General features: G+C 41.0%; 1 protein-coding gene and 1 long non-coding RNA gene across 2 annotated transcripts in view; one reads left to right on the forward strand and one right to left on the reverse strand.

Moving 5' to 3' along the window:
* The window catches only part of LOC138638540 (serotransferrin-B-like), an 83,028-nt gene that overhangs the window by 20,320 nt on the left and 48,413 nt on the right, over window positions 1–14,295 (forward strand). The window contains exons 4-9 of the mRNA XM_069727920.1: window positions 4,916–5,092; window positions 5,739–5,877; window positions 6,044–6,099; window positions 8,070–8,233; window positions 9,127–9,274; window positions 9,425–9,573. Coding sequence (XP_069584021.1) covers window positions 4,916–5,092; window positions 5,739–5,877; window positions 6,044–6,099; window positions 8,070–8,233; window positions 9,127–9,274; window positions 9,425–9,573 — 833 coding nt within the window. The remainder of the gene's footprint in view (window positions 1–4,915; window positions 5,093–5,738; window positions 5,878–6,043; window positions 6,100–8,069; window positions 8,234–9,126; window positions 9,275–9,424; window positions 9,574–14,295) is intronic.
* On the reverse strand, window positions 5,754–13,551 carry LOC138638541 (uncharacterized). The gene is made up of 3 exons (XR_011312516.1): window positions 13,473–13,551; window positions 12,816–12,871; window positions 5,754–5,791 (listed from the first exon to the last, which is right to left on the reverse strand). It is a non-coding gene; the product is annotated as an uncharacterized lncRNA (long non-coding RNA).

Raw genomic sequence — 14,295 nt, forward strand, 5'->3', positions numbered from 1 at the left:
CTACCTCCTCATAGGGATTGCGATTGTGCTATCAATTTGATTCCTGGTAGTAAGTTTCCTAAGGGCCGACTGTTCAATTTATCTGTGCCAGAACACGCCGCTATGCGGAGTTATATAAAGGAATCCTTGGAGAAGGGTCATATTCGCCCGTCGTCGTCACCATTGGGAGCAAGGTTCTTTTTTGTGGCCAAGAAGGATGGTTCTTTGAGACCTTGTATTGATTACCGCCTTCTTAATAAGATCACAGTCAAATTTCAGTACCCTTTGCCGCTGCTGTCTGATTTATTTGCTCGGATTAAGGGGGCTAGTTGGTTCACCAAGATAGATCTTCGTGGTGCGTATAATCTTGTGCGTATTAAACAGCATTTAATACGCCCGAGGGCCATTTTGAGTACCGGGTTATGCCATTCGGGCTTTCCAATGCTCCATCAGTATTTCAGTCCTTTATGCATGACATCTTCCGAGAGTACCTGGATAAATTCCTGATTGTATATTTGGATGATATTTTGGTCTTCTCGGATGATTGGGAGTCTCACGTGAAGCAGGTCAGAATGGTGTTCCAGGTCCTTCGTGCGAATTCTTTGTTTGTGAAGGGGTCAAAGTGTCTCTTTGGAGTTCAGAAGGTTTCATTTTTGGGTTTCATTTTTTCCCCTTCTACTATCGAGATGGACCCTGTTAAAGTCCAGGCCATTTATGATTGGACTCAGCCGACATCTGTGAAGAGTCTGCAAAAGTTCCTGGGCTTTGCTAATTTTTATCGTCGCTTCATCAGTAATTTTTCTAGTGTTGCTAAACCGTTGACTGATTTGACCAAGAAGGGTGCTGATGTGGTCAATTGGTCCTCTGCGGCTGTAGAGGCTTTTCAGGAGTTGAAGCGACGTTTTGCTTCTGCCCCTGTGTTGTGCCAGCCAGATGTTTCACTCCCGTTTCAGGTCGAGGTTGATGCTTCTGAGATTGGAGCAGGGGCTGTTTTGTCACAAAGAAGTTCTGATGGCTCGGTGATGAAACCATGTGCCTTCTTTTCTAGAAAGTTTTCGCCTGCAGAGCGCAATTATGATGTTGGCAATCGAGAGTTGTTGGCCATGAAGTGGGCATTCGAGGAGTGGCGTCATTGGCTTGGAGGAGCCAAACATCGCGTAGTGGTCTTGACGGATCACAAGAATTTGACTTATCTCGAGTCTGCCAAATGGTTGAATCCTAGACAGGCTCGTTGGTCGCTATTTCTCTCCCGTTTTGATTTTGTGGTTTCGTACCTTCCGGGCTCTAAGAATGTGAAGGCTGATGCCCTGTCAAGGAGTTTTGTGCCCGACTCTCCGGGTGTTCCTGAGCCGGCGGGTATTCTCAAAGAGGGGGTAATTTTGTCTGCCATCTCCCCTGATTTGCGGCGGGTGCTGCAAAAATTTCAGGCTGATAGACCTGACCGTTGCCCAGCGGAGAAACTGTTTGTCCCTGATAAATGGACTAGTAGAGTTATCTCTGAGGTTCATTGTTCGGTGTTGGCTGGTCATCCTGGAATCTTTGGTACCAGAGATTTGGTGGCTAGATCCTTTTGGTGGCCATCTTTGTCACGGGATGTGCGTTCTTTTGTGCAGTCCTGTGGGACTTGTGCTCGGGCTAAGCCCTGCTGTTCTTGTGCCAGTGGGTTGCTTTTGCCCTTGCCGGTCCCGAAGAGGCCCTGGACGCATATTTCCATGGATTTTATTTCGGATCTCCCTGTCGCTCAAAAGATGTCGGTCATTTGGGTGGTTTGCGATCGCTTCTCTAAGATGGTCCATTTGGTACCCTTGTCTAAATTGCATTCCTCCTCTGATTTGTTGCCATTGTTTTTCCAGCATGAGGTTTGTTTACATGGCATTCCGGAGAACATCGTTTCGGACAGAGGTTCCCAGTTTGTTTCAAGGTTTTGGCGATCCTTTTGTGCTAGGATGGGCATTGATTTGTCTTTTTCCTCGGCTTTCCATCCTCAGGCAAATGGCCAAACCGAACGAACTAATCAGACTTTGGAAACATATCTGAGATGCTTTGTTTCTGCTGATCAGGATGATTGGGTGTCCTTTTTGCCTTTGGCTGAGTTCGCCCTTAATAATAGGGCCAGCTCGGCTACTTTGGTTTCACCGTTTTTCTGCAATTCTGGTTTCCATCCTCGTTTCTCTTCAGGGCAGGTTGAGTCTTCGGACTGTCCTGGTGTAGATACTGTGGTGGATAGGTTGCAGCAGATTTGGACTCATGTGGTGGACAATTTGACATTGTCCCAGGAGAAGGCTCAACGTTTCGCTAACCGCCGATGCTGTGTGGGTCCCCGACTTCTTGTTGGGGATTTGGTTTGGTTGTCGTCTCGTTATGTTCCTATGAAGGTTTCCACTCCTAAGTTTAAGCCTCGTTTTATTGGTCCATATAAGATTTCTGAGGTTCTCAATCCTGTGTCATTTCGTTTGACCCTTCCAGCTTCTTTTGCCATCCATAATGTATTCCATAGGTTGTTGTTGCGGAGATACGTGGCGCCTGTGGTTCCATCCGTTGATCCTCCTGCCCCGGTGTTGTTGAGGGGGAGTTGGAGTATGTGGTGGAGAAGATTTTGGATTCTCATATTTCGAGACGGAAACTCCAGTACCTGGTCAAGTGGAAGGGTTATGGTCAGGAAGATAATTCCTGGGTCTTTGCCTCTGATGTTCATGCTGCCGATCTGGTTCGTGCCTTTCATTTGGCTCGTCCTGGTCGGCCTGGGGGCTCTGGTGAGGGTTCGGTGACCCCTCCTCAAGGGGGGGTACTGTTGTGAATTCTGTTGTTAAGCTCCCTCCTGTGGTCATGAATGGTACTTCGGCTGGTTCTGTCCATGGGCTTCCTCTGGTGGCTGTGAGTGGAGCTGCTGCTTCTGAGTTTCCATCCACAGGTGACGAGGTTAATTCGTTAGCTGGCTGCTCTATTTAACTCCACCTAGATCTTTGCTCCATGCCACCTGTCAATGTTCCAGTATTGGTCTAGTTCGCTCCTGGATCGTTCTTGTGACCTGTCTTCCCAGCAGAAGCTAAGTTCCTGCTTGTTTTTCTCTGTTTGCTATTTTTTCTGTCCAGCTTGCTATTTTGATTTTTGTCTTGCTTGCTGGAAGCTCTGGGATGCAGAGGGAGCGCCTCCGCACCGTCAGTCAGTGCGGAGGGTCTTTTTGCGCCCTCTGCGTGGTCTTTTTGTAGTTTTTTGTGCTGACCGCAAAGTTACCTTTCCTATCCTCTGTCTGTTCAGTAAGTCGGGCCTCACTTTGCTAAATCTATTTCATCTCTGTGTTTGTAATTTTCATCTTAACTCACAGTCATTATATGTGGGGGGCTGCCTGTTCCTTTGGGGAATTTCTCTGAGGCAAGGTAGGCTTTATTTTTCTATCTTTAGGGCTAGCTAGTTCCTTAGGCTGTGTCGAGTTGCATAGGGAGCGTTAGGAGCAATCCACGGCTATTTCTAGTGTGTGTGATAGGATTAGGGATTGCGGTCAGCAGAGTTCCCACGTCTCAGAGCTTGTTCTGTATTATTGGTAACTATCAGGTCGTTCCGTGTGCTCTTAACCACCAGGTCCATTATTGTCCTCACCACCAGGTCATAACACTCTCGCACCCCTCCAATCTATTCTAAATTCTGCTGCCCGACTAATCCACCTGTCCCCCTGCTATTCCCCGGCCTCTCCCCTGTCAATCCCTTCACTGGCTCCCCATTGCCCAGAGACTCCACTACAAAACCCTAACCATGACGTACAAAGCCATCCACAACCTGTCTCCTCCATACATCTGTGACCTTGTCTCCCGGTACTTACCTACACGCAACCTCCGATCCTCACAAGATCTCCTTCTCTTCTCCCCTCTTATCTCATCTTCCCACAATCGTATACAAGATTTCTCTCGCGTATCACCCCTACTCTGGAACTCTCTACCACAACACATCAGACTCTCGCCTACCATCGAAACCTTCAAAAAGAACCTGAAGACCCACCTCTTCCGACAAGCCTACAACCTGCAGTAACCACCGATCGACCAAACCGCTGCACGACCAGCTCTATCCTCACCTACTGTATTCTCACTCATCCCTTGTAGATTGTGAGCCCTCGCGCGCAGGGTCCTCCTCACTCCTCCTGTACCAGTTATGACTTGTATTGTTTAAGATTATTGTACTTGTTTTTATTATGTATACCCCTCCTCACATGTAAAGCGCCATGGAATAAATTGCGCTATAACAATAAATAATAATAATAATTCAATAAATCAAAGGATCAATACAGACAAATAGCGTCTTTCCTTATAAACTAACCCCAATGCCTAAATTACTGTTCTGTAATGGTAAGGAATCAACATAGGGTGAAATATAATGTCATAAGAAGATAAATACCCAAATTGCATGAATCTATAGATAAATGCAGCAATGGCCGCTAAATAATCCTGGATATTTATCTTGCTATGATATTACCGTATGTTTCAACCTATGTTGCCTCCTTACCATTACTGAACAGTAATTTGGGCATTGAGGTTAGTTTACAAGGAAGGAAGCTATCTGCATTGATTTACTGAATTCTTCCTGTATCCTCCTCATATAATATATATATATATATATATATATATATATATATATATATATATATATATAATTTATTTATTTATTTTATTATTATTCCTTGTTGTTTTTCTTGTCCTTCTTTGTATATCCAGCATCTCCTATGGTATTATTGCTATCTATATCATGTGCTTTTTTTAACTCTTTGTGTTTTTATAACTAATTGTAATAAAAATTTAATATTTTAACTTTATTGGTGGATCTCTTCCGTTTCCCCATATTATGGGTTGGTTGTCATTTTCTACTAAGTGAAACTTCCAATTAATTATCTTGGGGCGGAGGGTTTTTTCAAACATCATCATCATACTCTTTGGACTTTTTTTTATAGAAACGTGTTATTATGCGGTGGCCGTAGTGAAAAAATCAAGCACTTTCAAGTTCAATGAGCTGAGGAACAAGAGATCTTGTCACTCTGGAATAGGACAAATGGATGGATGGTACTCACTACTAAGAGCTCTTCATGAGAAGAGGTTATTGAACTGGACGATTGAAGAAACAGAAAGAGGTAAATATTAGAAAAGAGGGAATTGATTGCAAGTTGTATCAAATTTTAGGAAAATCGCTAAGCTCAGAGAATTTGACCAATTTTCATTTTTAGTCTTGTATCATCCAAAAAATGCACACCACCATTGTACCCAAAACAGAAGATAGAATGAACCAGAGAAGGCACACATGACCTCAGGTCTGGTCTTGTGGGCTTCCCAAAATGCTCTGAAGCTATCACATCACATGTTGCTATACAGCCAATCAGGAAGGACTATAAAAGACTGTATAAAAGTTGAAATAGGGAATGCAGCAGCTGCCTTGTTGTGAATCTGGATAGTGAAAGAACATCACAACCCACAGCTTTGCAACAGAGATAAATAAAGTTTTAAAACAATGAATGAAAATTACAGATACAGTACATATATTTACATATAAAACAGTACATGATCCTGCAATCAGAAAATAATGTAATGTAATAGAAGTATACAGTTACAAAGTTACAGTACTACTAGAAGCACACAATAGGGCTATTAAAACTTGGACTAGAAAATAATTTGTCATTCCTTACCTTTCCTCTTGGCTTGACAATTAAATTTTCACTGTTTTATAAACTCTTCAATCAAAAACCAGCAGAAATGTATTTCTATGAAATTCCTCCTATTTAGCCGTCTCAAAGTATTTTTCAGCAAGTTGTGTCCCGGGAGCCACTCAGCCAAACCTGTGTAAGCAATGTATAGGACAGGGAAGTAAAAAGTGCAAGCTCAGCAACGATGAACCGTACTACGGGCCTGACGGAGCATTCAGGTACGCACAATGTTGCCCAACTGGCAAAGCGTGAGTGTAACAGATTTATACTGGATACTTGTTTATAGTCAAATATATGTAATATTTTGTAGATATTCCTCGTGCATAATATAACTTGATATATCTCGATTTCAGTGTATGCATTTTTTTTTTAACTTTTGTACAGATGTCTGAGAGACAACAAGGGTGATGTAGCTTTTGTGCCACACACGACTCTACCAGGTAACCAAAAGAAATGTATATGTATGTGTTTTACAAAATTTTCACAGAAATTAAAGGGTTTTTTTTTTCCAGTTCATATATTTACGACGTCTACAGAACAAAGAATATGGCATGAATATCTGATAGATGTAGGCACCATTGCTATAACCTATATCTATCTGAAGAAAAGGGCTCCATCTCATGTGGCACCAAATAGCGATGTGGCCTCACATGCATGGTTCTCTACACCCACTATTGAGGCAGTTCTGAAAATTTCAGAGCATGTCTGCTTGGCACTTTCTTTTTGTAGCTCACGCACAAGTGAATAGAGAGAGCACACATGCACATCTATCTCATACACCGGTCTTAAAATCTTTATTGTACGCTCAATCCAACTGAAGACCCTCGCTCTCCTGGAAAAAATTCAAAACAAAAAAGCAACAATATCCCATACCTGTCCGCCATACAGTCATGTCCCACGCTGTTATTCCATCTGAAGTGGTTAAATGCAGTTACACCGTCACCGAAGCTGCGTCTCCTGGTGGCATAAACTCATATGAACTGTAGCGTGTGAATTTTTCTGAATATTTTCTCACGCTACAGTTCATATGAGTTTATGCCACCAGGGGACGCAGCTTCAGTGACAGCGCTCCGTAACCTTCATTTCATTCATTCCCCAGTCTTTTACAGGTGGGAGCTGCTGCATCAGTACCGCTCCTAGTTGTAAGTGTATTTAACCCCTTTAGATGGATTTACAGCGTGGGACATGACTGTACGGCGAGCAGGTATGGGATATTGTTGCTTTTTTATTTTGCATTTTTTCCAGGAGAACGAGAGTCTTCGGTTGGATTCAGCATACAATAAACATTTTAATACCATGTGTCTTTCTTTCTTTTATTAAAATACCTTATTCTTAATGTGTGTGTTTATTTTTAACCCTTTCCTACTATTGTATTAATAATGGATAAGTGTCTTATTGACACCTCTCCATTATTAACCAGGCTTAATGTCACCTTACAATAGCAAGGTGACATTAACCCCTTATTACCCCATATCCCACCACTACAGAGGAGTGGGAGAGAGAGGCTAAGTGCCAGAATAGGCGCATCTTACAGATGTGCCTTTTCTGGGGAGGCTGGGGGCAGATGTTTTTAGCCAGGGGGGCAATAACCATGGACCCTCTCCAGGCTATTAATATCTGCCCTCAGTCACTGGCTTTCCCACTCTGGCAGAGAAAATTGCGTGGGAGCCCACGCCAGTTTTTTCTGTGATTTAACCCTTTAACACAGATCCCAAATTTTGCACACACAAACTACTAACATTATTAGTGAGGGATATGTAAAAATATAATGGATATGCAATGGTTTACTGTATGTAAACCATGTCTCATATCCTGTCGGGTTCAGGAATTATTTAGCAAAAGCCGACAATTGAATTATCGGCTTATTTGCTAGCTAGCGCTGTATGAAATATGAATATATATATATATATATATATATGTGTGTGTCTCACTGACATATATATGTATATATATAATATATATATAGACTGTATATATGTTTTCACGAATATTTGAGCCCATGGATCCTTTCTATGTCCATTTTGCAAGCCGGCGAGAATATCTCGCCGTACGTATGCCATACAGAGGTTTACATGCGCAAAATACGCAGCCACACCTTGCCAACGGATGACATACGGATCACTGTTCAGGGAACATTTCTGCTTATTTGGTCCATAAAAAACGGACCGTATTTTTATACGTTGTGTATGACCTCGGCCTAAGACAATTTATAGTGCTAGAGTATTTTATGTTTTAATTGAGTTTGCTGGAGTCATGGCGATCTCAGCCCTGGTCTGATACTGCAGATTGGGGGGATGTCGCTGTAGTATACAGCAGTTATGTGAAACTGCTCGCACAAATCACTGCCCCACTATTACATGAACCTGCTTCACATATTTGGAAATTGCACTTTTACAACTTTGTCTTTCAGCTCAACTCAGTAAAAACTTTCAGCTACTCTGCCCCGATAATAGCAGAAAGTCAATAGACCAGTATCAGCAGTGCAACATGGCACGAATTCCAGTCAATACTGTGGTGACCAGGAGCACCGGAGACAAGGCTGTAGATATTGTGACTTTTTTCCAAAATGCCCAGGTAAGTACAAAGTGAAATACATTTGGAAGGTAACAATCAAACTATTAAAAAAAAAACCTTCCAGGAATTTTCCATGCAAGACTTGTTCACATACAGTGGGTACGGAAATTATTCAGACCCCTTTAAATTTTTCACTCTTTGTTTCATTGCAGCCATTTGGTAAATTCAAAAAAGTTCATTTTTTTTCTCATTAATGTACACTCTGCACCCCATCTTGACTGAAAAAAAGACAGAAATGTTCGAAATACTCACACATGCTCAGAAAACTTGAGTAACGAGCACACTCGCTCATCAATAGTGAGGACCCTTGACGCTGGGTTGCGAGCTTGCATATCTTGGCCAAAATATCGACCAATACCTCACATTTTTATATGCATTTTGTTCACTTTATTTTTCGGGTGCAGCCAAGCCCAGCACGTTGGGTCTTGTGTACAGGAGTGTTCACGCTGGGATGCATTGAGAGAGTGCTTGCCAGCCCGCCTAATCGAATAGTAGGTGCGTGACTAATAGGCTGTTAACTAGACACTATGCATTACCTGCATGTGAACAGCACCCTATACCAACCTTTATTGTGCAAACATATACTAAGCAGTCACCTCCTCCATTAATTGGTAGGCTATGAGTGGCTGTCTATTTGGTATTTTGCACCTGTGTTGCTGACATCTTTGCTACATTTGTTCAGAGACCTGGGCAGGTAAGCGGTGCTGCCCCTTTTTCAGCTGTTTTTTTTTAATTTTTGGAGGATTTTCAATCCTCTTTTGTGCCTTTGCTACTAAGTTGAGATACTAGATGTAATCTGAAATCCAAGGATGATGACAGTATGTCTCCTGATGAGAGATCAATAGTTTTACTTCACTTATTTATAATCTTTCTAAATATTTTTCAAAACAAAGAAAAAAGAATGCAAACTATCCGGCACGAAGTCTGGGAAGAATCTACTTTTGAGGAACCCTGCAGCCATTCCTATTCCTTTACCATCATCAATGGATGCCTTCTTGTATCTTGGAGCAAGTCACTTTGGTTCTATACGAGGAATGTCTGGTAAGGAGGGAAGTAGTAATAAGAGGACTATGTATTTGTTACTAGCACTGGATGACTATCTCATGGCGAGAATAAGAATTTTGCATTTATAATGGGAGATTATAGATTGGCTTTAGGTATTGTAGTTCCCCTTATTTTCTGTGTTTTCAGTGTTGAATCCTCCTTCCAAGGAGATGGTACGCTGGTGCACACAGAGCAAACAGGAGAAGATGAAGTGTGACGACTGGACCCCTGCAAGCGGTGGGGCCATTGAATGCACTCAAGCATATTCCGCAGAAGAATGTATTCTACAAGTCTTAGTAAGACTAAAAAGACACAAACTCTCTATATCGACCTAGATAAAATATAACTCGTATATCCAAAATAATAGAATACTTAAAATAATTTTTAAAAATATACTAAGTATATAGTGTATGAGGTGTGTGACAAGGAAAAAGTGGAGCCCACTCAGTACATAGAGAAAACCAAAACCTAAAACAAGGATCAAAAGAAGGAGGACCACCAGGCTAGGATGTGCAAATATTCAATTTTATTATTTATTATGGTAACAAATGGTAATATAATATTATAAAATTATTAAAAAGAGATGTGCACTACAGGACATATACTGATATAAATAATACATAGGTATATACATAATAGTAACCCTCAGTATAAAAAAGGGGGGAAGGCAAAACCTGATGCTGAATAATTAAATAAGTGTAAAGAAAAAAAATTTTTGTGGAAAGAGTATATACAGGTCCTTCTCAAAAAATTAGCATATAGTGTTAAATTTCATTATTTACCATAATGTAATGATTACAATTAAACTTTCATATATTATAGATTCATTATCCACCAACTGAAATTTGTCAGGTCTTTTATTGTTTTAATACTGATGATTTTGGCATACAACTCCTGATAACCCAAAAAACCTGTCTCAATAAATTAGCATATTTCACCCATCCAATCAAATAAAAGTGTTTTTTAATAACAAGCAAAAAAACCATCAAATAATAATGTTCAGTTATGCACTCAATACTTGTTCGGGAATCCTTTGGCAGAAATGACTGCTTCAATGCGGCGTGGCATGGAGGCAATCAGCCTGTGACACTGCTGAGATGTTATGGAGGCCCAGGATGCTTCAATAGCGGCCTTAAGCTCATCCAGAGTGTTGGGTCTTGCGTCTCTCAACTTTCTCTTCACAATATCCCACAGATTCTCTATGGGGTTCAGGTCAGGAGAGTTGGCAGGCCAATTGAGCACAGTAATACCATGGTCAGTAAACCATTTACCAGTGGTTTTGGCACTGTGAGCAGGTGCCAGGTCGTGCTGAAAAATGAAATCTTCATCTCCATAAAGCATTTCAGCCGATGGAAGCATGAAGTGCTCCAAAATCTCCTGATAGCTAGCTGCATTGACCCTGCCCTTGATGAAACACAGTGGACCAACACCAGCAGCTGACATGGCACCCCACACCATCACTGACTGTGGGTACTTGACACTGGACTTCAGGCATTTTGGCATTTCCTTCTCCCCAGTCTTCCTCCAGACTCTGGCACCTTGATTTCCGAATGACATGCAAAATTTGCTTTCATCAGAAAAAAGTACTTGGGACCACTTAGCAACAGTCCAGTGCTGCTTCTCTGTAGCCCAGGTCAGGCGCCTCTGCCGCTGTTTATGGTTCAAAAGTGGCTTTGCCTGGGGAATGCGGCACCTGTAGCCCATTTCCTGCACACGCCTGTGCACGGTGGCTCTGGATGTTTCCACACCAGACTCAGTCCACTGCTTCCTCAGGTTCCCCAAGGTCTGGAATCGGTCCTTCTCCTCAATCTTCCTCAGGGTCCGGTCTCCTCTTCTCGTTGTACAGCGTTTTCTGCCACATTGTTTCCTTCCAACAGACTTACCATTGAGGTGCCTTGATACAGCACTCTGGGAACAGCCTATTTGTTGAGAAATTTCTTTCTGGGTCTTACCCTCTTGCTTGAGGGTGTCAATGATGGCCTTCTTGACATCTGTCAGGTCGCTAGTCTTACCCATGATGGGGGTTTTGAGTAATGAACCAGGCAGGGAGTTTATAAAAGCCTCAGGTATCTTTTGCATGTGTTTAGAGTTAATTAGTTGATTCAGAAGATTAGGGTAATAGGTCGTTTAGAGAACCTTTTCTTGATATGCTAATTTATTGAGACAGGTTTTTTGGGTTATCAGGAGTTGTATGCCAAAATCATCAGTATTAAAACAATAAAAGACCTGACAAATTTCAGTTGGTGGATAATGAATCTATAATATATGAAAGTTTAATTGTAATCATTACATTATGGTAAATAATGAAATTTAACACTATATGCTAATTTTTTGAGAAGGACCTGTATCTGTATAAAGTGTATATATACACATATATATAAATAAGTGACTATAGTGCTCAAGTGCTATAGTAAACAAAAAGTGTTTGCACTGGTCCAGAATAATATATATCAGGGCCAGCATAAATATCAGAACACCGCTATGAATGTAAAAAATAGTGATAGAAAGTAAAACTTAAGAGCATACAGGTACCTTAATGGGGTTAATGTCCTTGTGCACAACGCGCCCCGACGCGTGTCGGGGCGCATTGTGCACAAGGACATTAACCCCATTAAGGTACCTGTATGCTCTTAAGTTTTACTTTCTATCACTATTTTTTACATTCATAGCGGTGTTCTGATATTTATGCTGGCCCTGATATATATTATTCTGGACCAGTGCAAACACTTTTTGTTTACTATAGCACTTGAGCACTTTAGTCACTTATTTATATATATGTGTATATATATACACACTTTATACAGATATATATTTTTTCCACAAAAAAAAATTTCTTTTCACTTATTTAATTATTCAGCATCAGGTTTTGCCTTCCCCCCTTTTTTATACTGAGGGTTACTATTATGTATATACCTATGTATTATTTATATCAGTATACGTCCTGTAGTGCACATCTCTTTTTAATAATTTTATAATATTATATTACCATTTGTTACCATAATAAATAATAATATTGAATATTTGCACATCCTAGCCTGGTGGTCCTCCTTCTTTTGATCCTTGTTTTAGGTTTTGGTTTTCTCTAAGTCTTAGTAAGGACAACTGAGAAATCCTCAACCAAAACGTGTGCCGTCTAAACATAAGGAATGATAAACTTAAATGGGGTTGTCCAAGCATTTAATTCTGATGACCTCTTTTAAGGATAGGTCATCAATAACATATCAGTGGGGAGCCAACAAGTATCAGATCAATGAGGGTCCAACAATTATCAGATCGGTGGGGGTCCAACAAATAGATCAATGGGGGTCCAAAAAATATCAAATCAATGGAGGTCCAACACATATCTGATCAATGGGGTTTCAATGAATATCAGATTAATGGAGGTCTAACAAATATCAGATCAATTGGGTCCAACAAATATCAGGTCAATGGGGGTCCAACAAATATCAGATTGGTGGCAGACCAACAACAGCTACAAAATCCGGCGGCAATAAATGGAACTGAAGATCAGTTCCTATTTCGGAGAATAGCTACTTACCGTATGGTCCAGGAGAGCTCCATCTACTTCATCTGTGCCCTTAGACTCCCATTCACCTGACGGAAGCCAAAGAAGTGTGCATTTGGTCTTTATTGGCAAGGTATAAGTTGGCTATTTTTTTGTTATCTTTTATGTAATATATAGAGAAATAAACAAAACATACAATCATACGGCACTAACCGTGCAGAGATATATACAGAGAGATAATTACTGAAAGATGGCAGTAACAACTAAAACATTTAACTGATTACCGTACTCAGATCCTGAGAGTTATACAGAATAAAATTTAAAAAACACCATCTGAGTAAAAAAGAGCAGGATATGAATCTGCATGACCAGAGCCAATTATCGCAAACAAGACATAAAAGGAAACAAATAGCAAGGAAGATTAAAAAGAATAGGAGAAAAGAAAAACAGCAGAAGAAAATGCAACAAGAGAAGAGGGAAGGAAAGGGGGAAGGGGAGAGAGGAGGTGAGGGAGGGACGGCAATATGAAAAAATGTTACCAGATGATGCCCAAAGAGTACAGATCAGTTCCCCATGAACATAGTCATATGACGCTCTAAATTTTATCCAATAAAAGCAGGTATTGTGGAAATGATCATGACAGTTATTAATCGTACAAGTGAGTTCTTCCATTAACATAATCTCATTTACCTTGGAAAACCAGAGGGAGATTGTTGGGACAGCACCTTTCTTCCAGAGTAGGGGAATTCACGCTCTTGCAGTTGCGATTAGATATCTTAATATTGATTGCCTGTAGGTTTTTAAAGGAATGTCACAGTGATGGAGAAAAACAAGTACCAGACCCAGGTCTGAAATAAGATTTGTGAATTTACATATCACCTGCTGCACCTTCCCGCAAAAAGAAGTCAGAAGCCTAAAAGACAAGAAAATGTGTAATATATCACCCTCCTCCGCCCCGTATATCCAACACAAGAGACTTGCCTCTGGAAAGATAGAGTGCAGTTGAATCAGAAGTCTATAACATGAAAAAGGGACCAGATAGATGATTTATGCGTTAAGGTGAAGATACGTTTCCACTGATCTTTCATTAGAGAAAGTTTTAGGTTGAGCTGGAGGTTTGATCAGCAAGGAGTATGAGAAGGATAAAGTGTGTCTTAATGATTCCGTGTCCGAGCATGCAATCTCAAAAGGTGTCTTGGTGTTGCTGTAAAAAGGTTTAGGAGGAAGTGAAAGGAGAAAGAGGCAAAACTGCCCAACTCTCCAGGTTCGCAAGGAAGAAGGCATAGAGAGGCTAAGAAGGCAATCTTTTGAAGGTCAAACATGACCATCCCCAAAATGAGATACACTGATGCAACCCCCATATAGTCAAGCACAAAAAAAACTTTGTCCTCTAACACCAGAGGAAAAAGCGGATTACCCAAAATAGGGAACATAGAAGAAAATAACAATAAGATATGACAGAGGACAACAGGATGAGCACAGCCAGCAAGAATGGCCCTAATCGTGGGATGAG

Source organism: Ranitomeya imitator, chromosome 5, assembly GCF_032444005.1.
Source record: "Ranitomeya imitator isolate aRanImi1 chromosome 5, aRanImi1.pri, whole genome shotgun sequence".
Classification (NCBI taxonomy): Eukaryota; Metazoa; Chordata; class Amphibia; order Anura; family Dendrobatidae; genus Ranitomeya; species Ranitomeya imitator.